The 13,084-nt window shown below is 43.4% G+C and overlaps 2 protein-coding genes across 3 annotated transcripts in view; one reads left to right on the top strand and one right to left on the bottom strand.

Annotated features, from left to right (window-relative positions):
* Positions 1–13,084, bottom strand: part of UHRF1BP1 (UHRF1 binding protein 1) — a 77,132-nt gene extending 64,048 nt beyond the window's left edge. The window contains exon 1 of one of the 2 annotated variants that reach the window (XM_030929271.1): positions 12,698–13,084. In XM_030929271.1, coding sequence (XP_030785131.1) covers positions 12,698–12,741 — 44 coding nt within the window. In that variant the 5' untranslated portion in view covers positions 12,742–13,084. The remainder of the gene's footprint in view (positions 1–12,697) is intronic. The other variant, XM_010389615.2, reaches the window with a different exon arrangement.
* LOC115896960 (histone H3.3-like) lies at positions 6,559–7,292 on the top strand. Its single transcript, XM_030929279.1, has one exon. The coding sequence runs from the start codon at positions 6,837–6,839 to the stop codon at positions 7,245–7,247; it is 411 nt and encodes a 136-aa protein (XP_030785139.1). The 5' UTR covers positions 6,559–6,836; the 3' UTR covers positions 7,248–7,292.

Genomic DNA, 13,084 nt, shown 5'->3' with positions numbered 1-13,084 from the left:
GTGTTCCTCAACTGCAGCCCCTTCTTTCATCCAAGTTTAAAGAAACATTTAAAAAAGAAAGAAAAAGAAAAAGATTTATCTGAGAAGGAAAAATGAATGTTTTCAGTATTGCTGAGGAAAGCACCGAAACAGATGACCAGAAGCAGTCAGCTTGGATTAACTTATTCCCTCATTTGGATTTTCTACATATTAGAACTCTTCAACTTTCAAATGACTGATACATACCATGCTCCCCAGACCCATGTCCTGTCCCCACTGCCACAGACACCATTTTGGAAAAACAAAACAAACTGGGAACTTTTGGAGTATCTGTGGATTCAGAAACTGTGAAAGTAAGGGTAGCTTAGAAGAGCAAACCTAGTAGGACATATTCTGAATTAGATCTGGTTATTTATTTGGTGGCATTCCTGCTCCAACATATGTTCTCTACTTTTCCTCCTGATTTAGTTGAAATCATATCCTAAAGATTTGAGGATTCTGGTGAAAAAGCAAGGGAAACTGAGCATGCAGACCTGAGCAGGTTGGGGGTACGGTAGCAAAGCACTGAGGGCAAAATCAGAGCAACTAGGGGTATGAGAAAAGAGACCTCCAGAGGTGAGGAAGAGACATATAGTAGGGAAAAAAGAGAGCGTACAAGAGCAAACTTTAGCTGTTTCAAAATTTCATACAAAAGAAATTTCATACTAAGTCAGCAGCTTTCAACCCTAACAGACTCAACTCCTTTATTTATTTATTTTTTTTAACTTTACAATGCCTCTCTTAGTTACTAAAATTATTATTCTTTCTTTTTTGATACAGGGTCTTGCTCTGTTGCCCAGGCTGGAGTGCAGTGGCGCGATCACAGCTCACTGCAACCTTGACCTCCCAGCTCAAGCAATTCTCCCACCTCAGCCCCGCAAGTAGCTTGGACTACAAACACATGCCACCATGCCCCATACCCAGTTAATTTTCGTATTTTTTGTAGAGACGGGTTTCACCATATTGCCCAGGATGGTCTGGAACTCCTGAGCTCAAGTGATCCGTTCACCTCAGCCTCCCAAAGTGCTAGGATTACAGGTGTAAGCCACTGTGCCCAGTCTCTCAGTGATTTTTTTTACATATAATATAATCTACTTACTTACATAATTTCAAAAAAAAGTAAAATGCAATGTCCAAAGTATAATATAAAAGGAAAATAATTTACAATAAAATCATTTGTATTTCAACATGTAAGTGCTCCAACACCACTGTACCAGAAGACAGAGTTGTCAGATGTTTGCATGCAAATGTGGTATCACCAGGATTTGAACTACTAAAAATGCAGTCAGGCTGGGCACAGTGGCTCACACCTGTAATCCCAGTACTTTGGGAGGACGAGAAGAGAAGATCACCCAAGATCAGGAGTTCAAGACCAGCCTGGCCAACACGGTGAAACCCAGTCTCTACAAAAATAAGCTGGGTGTGGTGGTGGGTACCTGCAATCCCAGCTACTTGGGAGGCTGAGGTGGGAGAATCACTTGAACCCAGGAGGTGGAGGTTGCAGTGAGCCGAGATTGCACCACTGCACTCCAGCCTGGGCGACAGGGCGAGACTCCGTTTCAAAAAAAAAAAAAAATTAGCTGGACTTGGTGGCGGGCACCTGTAATCCCAGCTACTCGGGAGGCTGAGGCAGGAGAATTGCTTGAACCCCAGGAGGCAGAGGTTGCAGTGAGCTGAGATCGCACCATTGCACTCCAGCCTATGCAACAAGAGCAAAACTCTATCTCAAAAGTAAATAAATAAATAAATTAAAATACAGGCATACATAACTTTATCATATTGGTGATTCCAATACCAAGAGTAACAGCATTTTCCAAAATGGTGACAAACTCTTGGTAAAGTTCAAAACAATCTTCCCTCATGGTAGTTTCCTAAAATATTCACCATACTTTAAAGCTGTGCAATACTTTGTGCTTTTATGTAAAATAGAGTTAGATTCTAAGTTCATTTAATCTATACAGTTGATTCAGCTACATAAACATCTAATGACATTCAAAAGTCAAAAAAGACAAGGGACAATGCTTCTTTATGTGAGATTATTCCATGTACTGCAGGACATGGCCCTTCACTCACCAAACGCTAGTCATAACCCTCAATCACTGTGACAACCAAAAACAGTCCTTGATGAGATACGATGATCTAAAAGAACTTACTCCAAGGAATGGGGGGAAAAAGTATTTTTCCCCCTCTCCCCAGCTCCTTCAAGTACAGTTCCCTAACAACCAAGACCCAGAACTTCATATAGTAATCTTATGTGGCTTTTGCAGGCTAATGTAGGGAACTATTCAACATTACATCACTATTTCTACCGGACTACACACTCCAAATTTCAAACTTAGAAAAAACTGTTGGGAACACAGTAACACAGTACTTCTGTCAAGTCTGACTTAAATACATTGATTGCCATCAATGCCTCCACAATTTTTTAAAACGATAGGCTGGAATCCAAGCTACATATAACCAATGCACTCTAAAGACCAAGCATACATATAAAAAGATTGCTGTGTAGGCAAATGAAACAACAGTCAATTCAACAAATATTTTATAATATATCTAAGCCTAGCCAGGTGCGGTGGCTGTAATCTCACGCCTGTAATCCCAACACTTTGGGAGGCTCAGGTAGGTGGATTACTTGAGGCCAGGAGTTTGAGACCAGCCTGGCCAACATGGTGAAACCCCATCTCTACTTAAAATACAAAAAATTAGCTGGGCACGGTGGCATGTGCCTGTAATCCCAGGTACTTAGAAGGCTGAGGCATGAAAATTGCTTGAACCTGGGAGGCAGAGGTGGCAGTGAACCAAGATTTCATATATATATATGCCTTATTTTTGTGACAGATACAAACTACATACCCTTTACCTAAACTACTAAGATGTATTATTATTTTACACTTTAGTTTTCTGCTTTACTGTAGATACTGATTGATTCTACTGCTTATAGATACTGGGAAATGTTCTTTTCCAGTATTTATCTGTATTTAGCACCAGTACTTTAATATGTGTTCACAACCAGTACCAAATACTTGCCCTTACCACACAGAGTTAAAAAGTCCCTTAAAGATATGGGATGAACTGGATTTCCTTGTCCTCCCCTCCCTACAACCGCCATTACTCCCCAAGTCTAAGGTTCTCCGAGTTCTGAATTCCAACCATGCATTCTCACTACATATATCTTCTCCCACTTCACCCACTCAACGCATCCTCAAACTCTCCCATTTCAAAGCAGCCAAGACACACATTCCCTGCTATTTTAGAGGACACACTACAGTGGGTATAAAGAACTCAGCTTTCTTTTCAGTAATCAATGCCATACTCAGATTATTCAACCAGGTTCTGCATTAGGTAAGGGTACCTAAATAACCTCTAATATTTTTTTTACCCTAATAAAGTATGTTATCTTCTTAGACTTTGTATAAGTAAATCCTCTAAAGGCCCAAGCCAGTATATACATTTCAGCTATTTCAGCTACACTGAGGTCAAAGTCTCCTCCTTGAGGTATGTGTTGCCATGAAAAAAAAAAAAGATAAATAGGAACAACTTTGGTTCCTTCTCTGCACAAGCATCAATGCAAAAGCATTAATCTCAACCTCTCTGTACTGAAAGACTAAGAAATGTAATTTCCAAATATCTAAATGTCTACAGAATTAGACATCTGGAAAAGTCTGGCATAACCTTGAAGATGATGAAAAAAAAAAAGCATTATCTCCAAAAAGTAACAGTCATCTCTCTTGAGCTACTCTAATAAGATAAATAGTAATGGTTATTGTTTATGGAATACTTTTCCAGGACCAAGGAGATTTATACATTTCTAATCTCTAAAACATTATGCGTTATTATGCCTATTTTACAGATGAAGAAACTGAAACTTGGAGAAGCTAAAAAACTTGCTGAATGTCTGGCTTAGAAGTAGCAGAGTCAAAATTCACAGCCACCTTTTGGAATCCAAAGCCTGGTTCTTTCTGCTACATTGATATGCTTCTCAATTTTTCAAAGCAGGTAATTTTCATTACTGTAAACCATATATTATGCTATTGTATGTCAAATACATACTACAGTATTTGCTTCGAAAATTTTATTGCTGTTAAATACTTTTTTTTTTTTCTCCAGACAGGGTCTTACTCTGTCACCCAGGCTGGAGTGCAGTGGCATAATCTTAGCGCACTGCAGCCTCAGCCTCCCAGGCTCAAGTGATCTGATCCTCCTGCCTCAGCCTCCCAAGTAGCTGGGACTACAGGTGCAAACCACCATGCCTGGCTATTTAAATTTCCATTTCTTTAATAAAGATAAAATGCTATGCTAATGGGGCAAGATTACAAAGTAAGTATGAAACTATTTCATTACTATCTAGGGTAACCTAGGCCAGGCATGGTGGCTCACGCCTGTAATTCCAGCACTTTGGGAGGCTGAGGTGGGCGGATCACTTGAGGTCAGGAGTTCGAGACCAGCCTGGCCAACATGGTGAAACCCTGTCTCTACTAAAAATACAAAAATTAGCCAGGCCTGGTGGTGGGCACCTATAGTCTCAGCTACTCAGGAGGTTGAGGCAGGAGGATCACAGGAGCCCAGGAGGTGGGGGTTGCTGTGAGGCAAGATCATGGCACTGCACTCCAACCTGGGCAACAGAGCGAGACCCTGTCTCCAAAAAAACAAACAAAATCCAGGGTAGCCTAAATATCAAATATTTAACAAAAACCCAAATGCCTGGAGAACAGCCCCTCCCTTCTCTTAATCTACGTGATTGTCATTTTGACAGAGGGCTGAGCATTACATCCAATCCAAGTAAGAAATGTTGTAGTTAATGGTCAGAAATAACCCTAATTATTTTCATCATACCTTTGTAATATGAACATTTCTCCAAAAAAGATCTTACATTTTCAAGGTTCTGACATTTGCTTGTGACTAAAATTTTAAATACCTCAGAATCTAAAAACTGAACTGACAGCAAAATAAAATACCGACCTGGTTTACCACAGACAAAGTGGAAAAAAAAAAGAAAGAAAGAAAGAAAGAAAATTAAAAATACATTCACCAGAATGGCTACAATGAAAAATGCAAAGCACTTGGGAAGGATATAAAATAATCAGATCCCTCACACACTTCTGGTGGAAATGTAAATTGGTATAGCCACTTTGGAAAATGGTTTAGTGTATCCATTGAAGCTGAACATATACATATTCTACAATCTAAAAATTCTACCCTACATATATTTCCAACAGAAATGTGTACATTTGTTTAAAGGACATGTACTAGAATGTTTCTAGTAGCACTGTTCATAACAGCCCTAAACCGGTAAACTATCTAGAATTCCATCAACAGTAAAATGTACAAGTAAACTGAGGTATTATCACACAATGAAATGCTACACAGCAATGAAAAATAGTCTACAACTTGATGCAAAATATGAATCTCACAAATGTTGCACTAAAGAAGTCAGACATAAAAGTATAAATATAATTCCATTTACATAAAGTACAAAATTGACAAAACTAATCTATGCTGTTAGAAATCTGGACACTGGTTACCCTTTGGTGGAGGTAATGACTGGAAGGAGACACAGGGCAGGGTGGGAGGCTTCTCAGATGCTGGTAATATTGTTTCTTCAGGTGGCTGCTAGTGACATGAGCATGTTCAGTTTGAAACATTCAATAGATGAGAGGCATTATGGCAGCAGAGTAGTTGAAGAGCACAGCTCTGGAATTGGAATGCCTGCATTTGAATCTCTCTATCACTTACTAGTTACAACTTTGGGTAAGTTATTTAACTTTTCTGTGCTTCCTTTCTTCATCTATAAAATATGCCTAATATGTACCTCATAGGGCTATTACAAGGACTAAATTGTCTTAAGATTTGTAAAGTGCTTATTAGCCCAGTGGGTTATTATTAAATACTTGCTAAGTAAATAAAAGTGCTTTTATTCTGAAGCAACACAAGAAAATGAGAAAGGGAAACAAACACAGGATTTAACTATTACTAGAAAATGCATGAAATAATTATTTTGGAAAAGAACGTGATAATAACTACAATCTAATGTGAAAAGAACATGACCTGAAGTTGTGACTAGTCCAACAAGCTTCCACCTAAGTGGACCTTGGAAAAGTAACAGCCTCTCTGCGCCTGGAATTCCTCACTGTCAACCGGAGCCTGGCCCTGATGATCTGTAAGATCTTTGCTGCTCCTCAGTGCTCATCAAGATGATGAATGGAGGCAGTCATCATGAACTAAGAGGGCTAAATTTGCAGTCAGGCTCTCTTATTCTCCAAAAGAAATGCTGAAATCTTCTATGCCTCTAAATTTCGTCTAACATGTTTTTAAAATATCTATCATGTCTATCAGCCATGTCTCTATCACTGAGGTTCACATTTCCTGCCACCATTTAAAATAAATAATTAAGGCTCCTGATAGGTTTTTAAAAGAGCCGGCTGGGTTTCTGTCATCCATGCCATCACAGTGGCCCGAACTTCTTTGGCTTCGTTATATAACGACTATTTATTAAACATCTGTTTATATGTCAGGCACTATAATAAAAACTTTATCCCCAATGTGCCAAAAAAAATCGAATAGATACGTATTATTCTTCCTCCTTCTTATCTTTTACAGATAAGAAAACTAAGGCTCAGAGCCGGGCGCAGTGGCTCACGCCTGTAATCCCAGCACTTTGGGAGGCCGAGGTAGGCGGATCACAAGGTCAAGAAATCAAGACCATCCCAGCCAACATGATGAAACCCCGTCTCGGTGTTCGCAGCCGCCGCCGCGCCGCCTCTCGCTCGCTGAGCTCCAGCCGAAGGAGAAGAGGGGGTAAGTAAGGAGGTCCCTGTACCATGGCTCATACAAAGCAGACTGCCCACAAATCGTCCGGTGGTAAAGCACCCAGGAAGCAACTGGCTACAAAAGCCGCTCGCAAGACTGCGCTCTCTACTGGAGGGGTGAAGAAACCTCATCGCTACAGGCCTGGTACTGTGGCGCTCCGTGAAATTAGACGTTATTATAAGTCCACTGAACTTCTGATTCGCAAACTTCCCTTCCAGCCTCTGGTGCGAGAAATTGCTCAGGACTTTAAAACAGATCTGCGCTTCCAGAGCGCAGCTATCGGTGCTTTGCAGGAGGCAAGTGAGGCCTATCTGGTTGGCCTTTTTGAAGACATCAACCTGTGTGCTATCCATGCCAAACGTGTAACAATTATGCCAAAAGACATCCAGCTAGCACGCCGCATACATGGAGAACGTGCTTAAGAATCCACTATGATGGGAAACATTTCATTCTCAAAAAAAAAAAAACTCTCTTCTTCCTGTTATTGGTAGTTCTGAACGTTAGATATTTTTTTTCCATGGGGTGAAATGGTACCTAAGTATATGATTGCGAGTGGAAAAATAGGGGACAGAAATCAGGTATTGGCAGTTTTTCCATTTTCATTTGTGTGTGAATTTTTAATATAAATGCAGAGGCGTAAAGCATTAATGCAAGTTAAATGTTTCAGTGAACAAGTTTCAGCGGTTCATCTTTATAATAATTATAAATAGCCGGGCGCGGTGGCTCAAGCCTGTAATCCCAGCACTTTGGGAGGCCGAGACGGGCGGATCACGAGGTCAGGAGATCGAGACCATCCTGGCTAACACGGTGAAACCCCGTCTCTACTAAAAATACAAAAAAAAAAAAAAACTAGCTGGGCGAGGTGGCGGGCGCCTGTAGTCCCAGCTACCCAGGAGGCCGAGGCAGGAGAATGGCGTAAACCCGGGAGGCGGAGCTTGCAGTGAGCTGAGATCTGGCCACTGCACTCCAGTCCGGGCGACAGAGCGAGACTCTGCCTCAAAAATAATAATAATAATAATAATTATAAATAAACCTGTTAAATTTTTCTGGACAATGCCAGCATTTGGATTTTTTTAAAACAAGTAAATTTCTTATTGACGGCAACTAAATGGTGTTTGTAGCATTTTTATCATACAGTAGATTCCATCCATTCACTATACTTTTCTGAGTTGTCCTACATACAAGTACATGCTTTTTTTTTTTTTTTTTTTTTTTTTTTGAGATGGAGTCTCGCTCTGTCGCCCAGGCTGGAGTGCAATGGCTGGATCTCAGCTCACTGCAAGCTCCGCCTCCCGGGTTCACGCCATTCTCCTGCCTCGGCCTCCTGGGTAGCTGGGACTACAGGCGCCCGCCACCTCGCCCGGCGAGTTTTTTTGTATTTTTTAGTAGAGACGGGGTTTCACCGTGTTAGCCAGGATGGTCTCCATCTCCTGACCTCGTGATCCGCCCGTCTCGGCCTCCCAAAGTGCTGGGATTACAGGCTTGAGCCACCGCGCCCGGCCAAGTACATGCTTTTAATGTTGTCTGTCTTCTGTGCTGTTCCTGTAAGTTTGCTATTAAAATACATTAAACTATTTTAAAAAAAAAAAAGAAAGAAACCCCGTCTCTACTAAAAATACAAAAATTAGCTGGCCATGGTGGCATGCACCTGTAGTCCCAGCTACTCGGGAGGCTGAGGCAGGAAAACCACTTGAACTCGGGGGGCAGAGGTTGCAATGAGCGGAGACTACACCACTGCAAAAGGCTGCCCTGCTGATTAGTGGCAGGACTGGAAGGTGAATCTGGCATGTTTGGCTTCAGAGTCCATGCTCCTTCCATTAACGATAGACGCTTGACTTTCTTTAAAATCTATCATATTTCTTCTTACTTGTATGAAAGGTCATTAGCTTAGGTAATCTAAAACAAGAAAAACCTAATTTAGTGAAAAATCAATTTTGAATATTTTTTAAATGATTACTTTGTGTTTCTAAGAAAAGGTTTCTTCCAAAGTCTATTTAAATGAATGCTGGGCATTAAAGCTATTTGCATTGAGCAGCAGTCATGCAAATCATGAGTTAAAGCCTTTAAAAGACATTTATATTTCCCCCAGTGCCCAGATTAGTGCCTGGCCTAGGGTAGGCATTTAAGAAAAGCATATTGAATACCATTCTCTTCAAATCTTGTTTACCAAAATACTCTACTACTAAGGAGGGTGCATTCCAACAAGATACTTTATCATCTGAAAAACTTCATGCCCCAAATCAGCATAATATGACTAACTAGTATATCCTCTCCGCTGTGGGCCATTCTCCTCTAAGTCAAATGGCACTGTCATCACTAGCAACAAGTAACTATCAAACACCTACAGTATTTATTTAATACAGTATATCTTTATTTAACTTGGTACGCCTTCCCTTCTCTCTCTTTCCCCATCACGTTTGGGAAGCCACAGAGTCATAGTTCCTCCCCAGGCAGGCCAGCCTGTATGTGGTAAAGACTACACAGAGACACAAATGTCACATGTGATTAGGCAGCTTTTCCAAGCTAAACAAACACAAAAGCCCCAAGAGTTTGGCCTTTCCCCCAACAAGACTCATAACTTACCACCTCTTCCTGCAGCCCTGAAATTGCAACTGTAACGTGACCTCTTCCTCAGTCCCCTGCCCAATGCTGAGAAAATCAGAAATTTTCCCCAATGTCTGTGATACTTATTCCTACTTCATCTACTATTTTAAAAAGGCACTGTGTTCACCAAGGAATGTGTAAGAATATACTGCTAAGATTTTTCTTTATAAACTGTATGTTCAGGCTGGGCACAGTGGCTCACCCCTGTAATCCCGGCACTTTGGGAGGCCAAGGCAGGACTGCTTGAGGCTAGGAGTTCAAGACCAACATGGGCAACATAGCAACTTGGTCTCTACAGAAAATTTTAAAAATTAGCCAGGGGCGTGGTGGTGCATGGTCTCAGCTACTTAGTAGGCTGAAGCAGCAGGATCATTTGAGCCTGGGAGGTCAAGGCTTCAGTGAGCCATGATCGTGTCACTGCACTCCAGCCTAGGCACAAAGCAAGATTCCGTCTCTAAAAAACAAAAATAAGGCTGAGTGCGGTGGCTCAGGCCTGTAATGCCAGCACTTTGGGAGGCAGAGGCAGGCAGATCACGAGGTCAGGAGATGGAGACCATCCTGGCCAACATGGTAAAACCCCATCTCTACTAAAATACAAAAAAAAAAAAAAAATTAGCTGGGCATCGTGGTGCACAGCTGTAGTCCCAGCTACTCAGGAGGCTGAGGCAGGGGAATCTCTTGAACCCGGTAGGTGGAGGTTGCAGTAAACTGAAATCGCATCACAGCACTCCAGCCTGGCGACAGAGTGAGACTACATCTCAAACAAAACAAAACAAAACAAAACTCTATGTTCATAGGAGTGCACAGAATATCTGTGCACTACAGAGAAAAGTGTACCAGAATTAGGTTCTGTTCCATTACCTTACCTTCCTATGCAACTCGGGCAAGTCACTTACACTTCTGTAGGCTTTGGTTTCCTCAGCCATAAAATGAAGTATGGAACTAGATCAGGGATTATTCACCTAGTTCCAGGATGCCTTGAGGGATTCAGGCATGTGCTTCAGGAGTTTATAACTGCTCCTTCCTCTCAAACTTATATAAAAATCACCTGTTTGCATATATGAATTTTTTTCCAGAGACAAGGTCTATAGCTTATATCAAATTGTCACACAAATTGTGATCCAAAAAATAACCATACCTGTGTTATTGAGCACATACTGTATGTTAGGCACTGTGCTAAGTCCTCACATATATTAATTCATGTACTACAATAACCTGTTTTAATTTTTAATTTGTGGGTACACAGTAGTGTATATATTTACGGGGTACAGGAGATGTTTTGATGCAGGCATGCGATGTGAAATAATCACATCATGGAGAACGGGGTATCCATGCTCTCAAGCATTTATCCTTTGAGTTACAAACAATCCAATTACACACTTTATCTTAAAATATACTAATTTTTTTTTTTTTTTTTGAGACAGAGTCTTGCTCTGTCACCTAGGCTAGAGTGCTGTGGCACAAGGCTCACTGCAACCTCCACCTCCTGGGCTCAAGTGATCCTCCTGCCTCAGCCTCCCAAGTAGCTGGGATTACAGACGTGCACCACCATGACAGACTAATTTGTGTATTTTAGTAGAGACAGGGTTTCACCATGTTGGCTGGGCTGGACAAATAGTAGGTCTTATTCATTCTTTTTTTTTTTTTGTACCCTTGAAGTAGATACTGTTCTTATTCCCGTTTTAGAGAAAGTAAATCAGAAAGAACCCAGGATCTTAACAATGCTATAATAGGTGAGATCATCTCTAAGCCCTAAAATTCTGTGTCCTTTCAAATTATACAATTTTCTGTTCCATTCTGCGATCTTTGGTCATGCCCCAAATACTACTATATCTTTACACAAAACAACCAGACTCATGGAACATCTAGATTACTATTACCTGAAAAAGAATATATTACGTTAATCTGAGTAAAAGGTCCAAAGGCACTTTCCAGCACCAGCCTCCAATGTGCAATTTTTCTTTTACTACGTTGTGATTAACCAAAAGATGGATCTGGGTCTAATTACTAATTAAAGTCTCAGATCAAAGTAACAGTAAATAAGCTAGAGTGTCAGCCAGGAAAAGGGGATGCAGTGGCAGGAATAGCATCTCACATACCGCTTACCAAAGCAATGAGAAGACCCAGAAAGAAACATCAGTGCAAGCCTGGGTGTCCCATGTTGACCGACATCTCCCCTCACCCCTACCTCCTGAAAACCACTGACCACTGTGCCTCCAAGCCCTGGATCACTCTCCACTTGAGATACAAAGGCTGATCAAGGTATTAACCAACTCCAGCATGAAATAAGGAGTGAAAACTAAGTGAAACCTAGCTCCCAATTTTTGTGGCCACTGGTTCTGACAACCCGCAACCGGAACACGGGGTTCAGCAGTCACTCGGCTACAACTGAAAACTGTTTTGCCGGCCAGCCTCCTCATGCCAAATCACTCAGAGACATAACATTGCTTAATAAAAGGCTGCAAAGCTGAAGCGGATGTTGTTGGTTCTTTTCACAGGCTGTCAAAAAACCTCCACATCTTAAAGGGAAGGTTGCGGAAACTTTATCCCCAACTCTCATGACCTTTCTCCAATTAGGCTGTGTAATGAAAAGAAAAGCAAAAGAGGGAGAAAGAAGTCCACAGGAACGACCCTGGGTGCTGGGCTTTTCCAAAGGTGATGCAACAGGGTCAGACAGAAGAGGAGGAGGTGGTGGGTGCTCCTGGGAAAGAAAAAACCAGTCTTGGTGTTGGAAATCTAAGGGGAAATGGCTTAGCAGGACTGGTGGCAGCGTTATTTAGAACGGGCAGGGGCACAGGATCTGGGAGAGGAGGGCGGTCAGAGGCCTGGAGGAAGGCGCACGGGCCCAAAGGCAGGAGAGAAGACAGCTGGTTCCGGCAGGCAAGGGTGGGCTTCGTGGGGGCCTCGGAAAGACGGTCAGGGGAACACAGGATGACCTGCTCGGAGGTGTGGGAGGTGGGGACAGCAGGCCAGGAGAGCCCTTGAGGGGAGAGAAAAAGTCCAGGGGGCTGTTAGGGTGGGAAGAAACTAGCGGCACCCGCGCCAGGGCAGGAGGGCCCAGCGCAGGGGAAACACAGAGCGGCGACAACGGTGGGCGCCGGCGGGCGCGGGGTGCAAGCTGTCCGGGCTCGAGTTAGGCAGGGCTGCCACGGAGTCCCGGCTCCGGGCTGGAGAGAGGGAGACTGGGCCCGGAGCGCGGCGTCAGGGAGGAGGTGGGAGAGGTTAGGAAGGGCCCGGGACCGCCGGGGGCCGACGCTGGCGCTCTCACCGGGACAGGTGTTTCAGGATCTGCTTCTTAATGATCCCGGCCATGCCGGAGCCGCGGCCCGCGTGGAAGGCGGGTGGGCGGGCAGCTGTGGCCTCCTCAGTGGTGAAGAGGCGGCCCCCTCACCTCGTCGCGGCGTGAGCACCGGACACAGCCGCCGCAGCCGCCATGGCGCTTTCTCGCCCCTGTTTGGGCGCCTGGCGCTCCGCCACGATCCCACCCACCTGCGCGGCGCCGCGGCCGCCGGCCCAGAACGACGCGAAGATCGCGCGCCACCCGCCGGCCTTGCTTGCGGCGGCCAGAGGCGCTCGCTGTGAGGGGCGGTGGCGCGCGCAGCGCGGGGGCGGGCTGGCTGGAGCCTCCTCCCCCCGCGCTCCCATCTGCCTCTCC

Source organism: Rhinopithecus roxellana, chromosome 4 (genome assembly GCF_007565055.1).
Source record: "Rhinopithecus roxellana isolate Shanxi Qingling chromosome 4, ASM756505v1, whole genome shotgun sequence".
Lineage (NCBI taxonomy): Eukaryota > Metazoa > Chordata > Mammalia > Primates > Cercopithecidae > Rhinopithecus > Rhinopithecus roxellana.
Note: the sequence above shows the minus strand (reverse complement) of the source record. Positions and strands in the feature narration are given on the sequence as shown.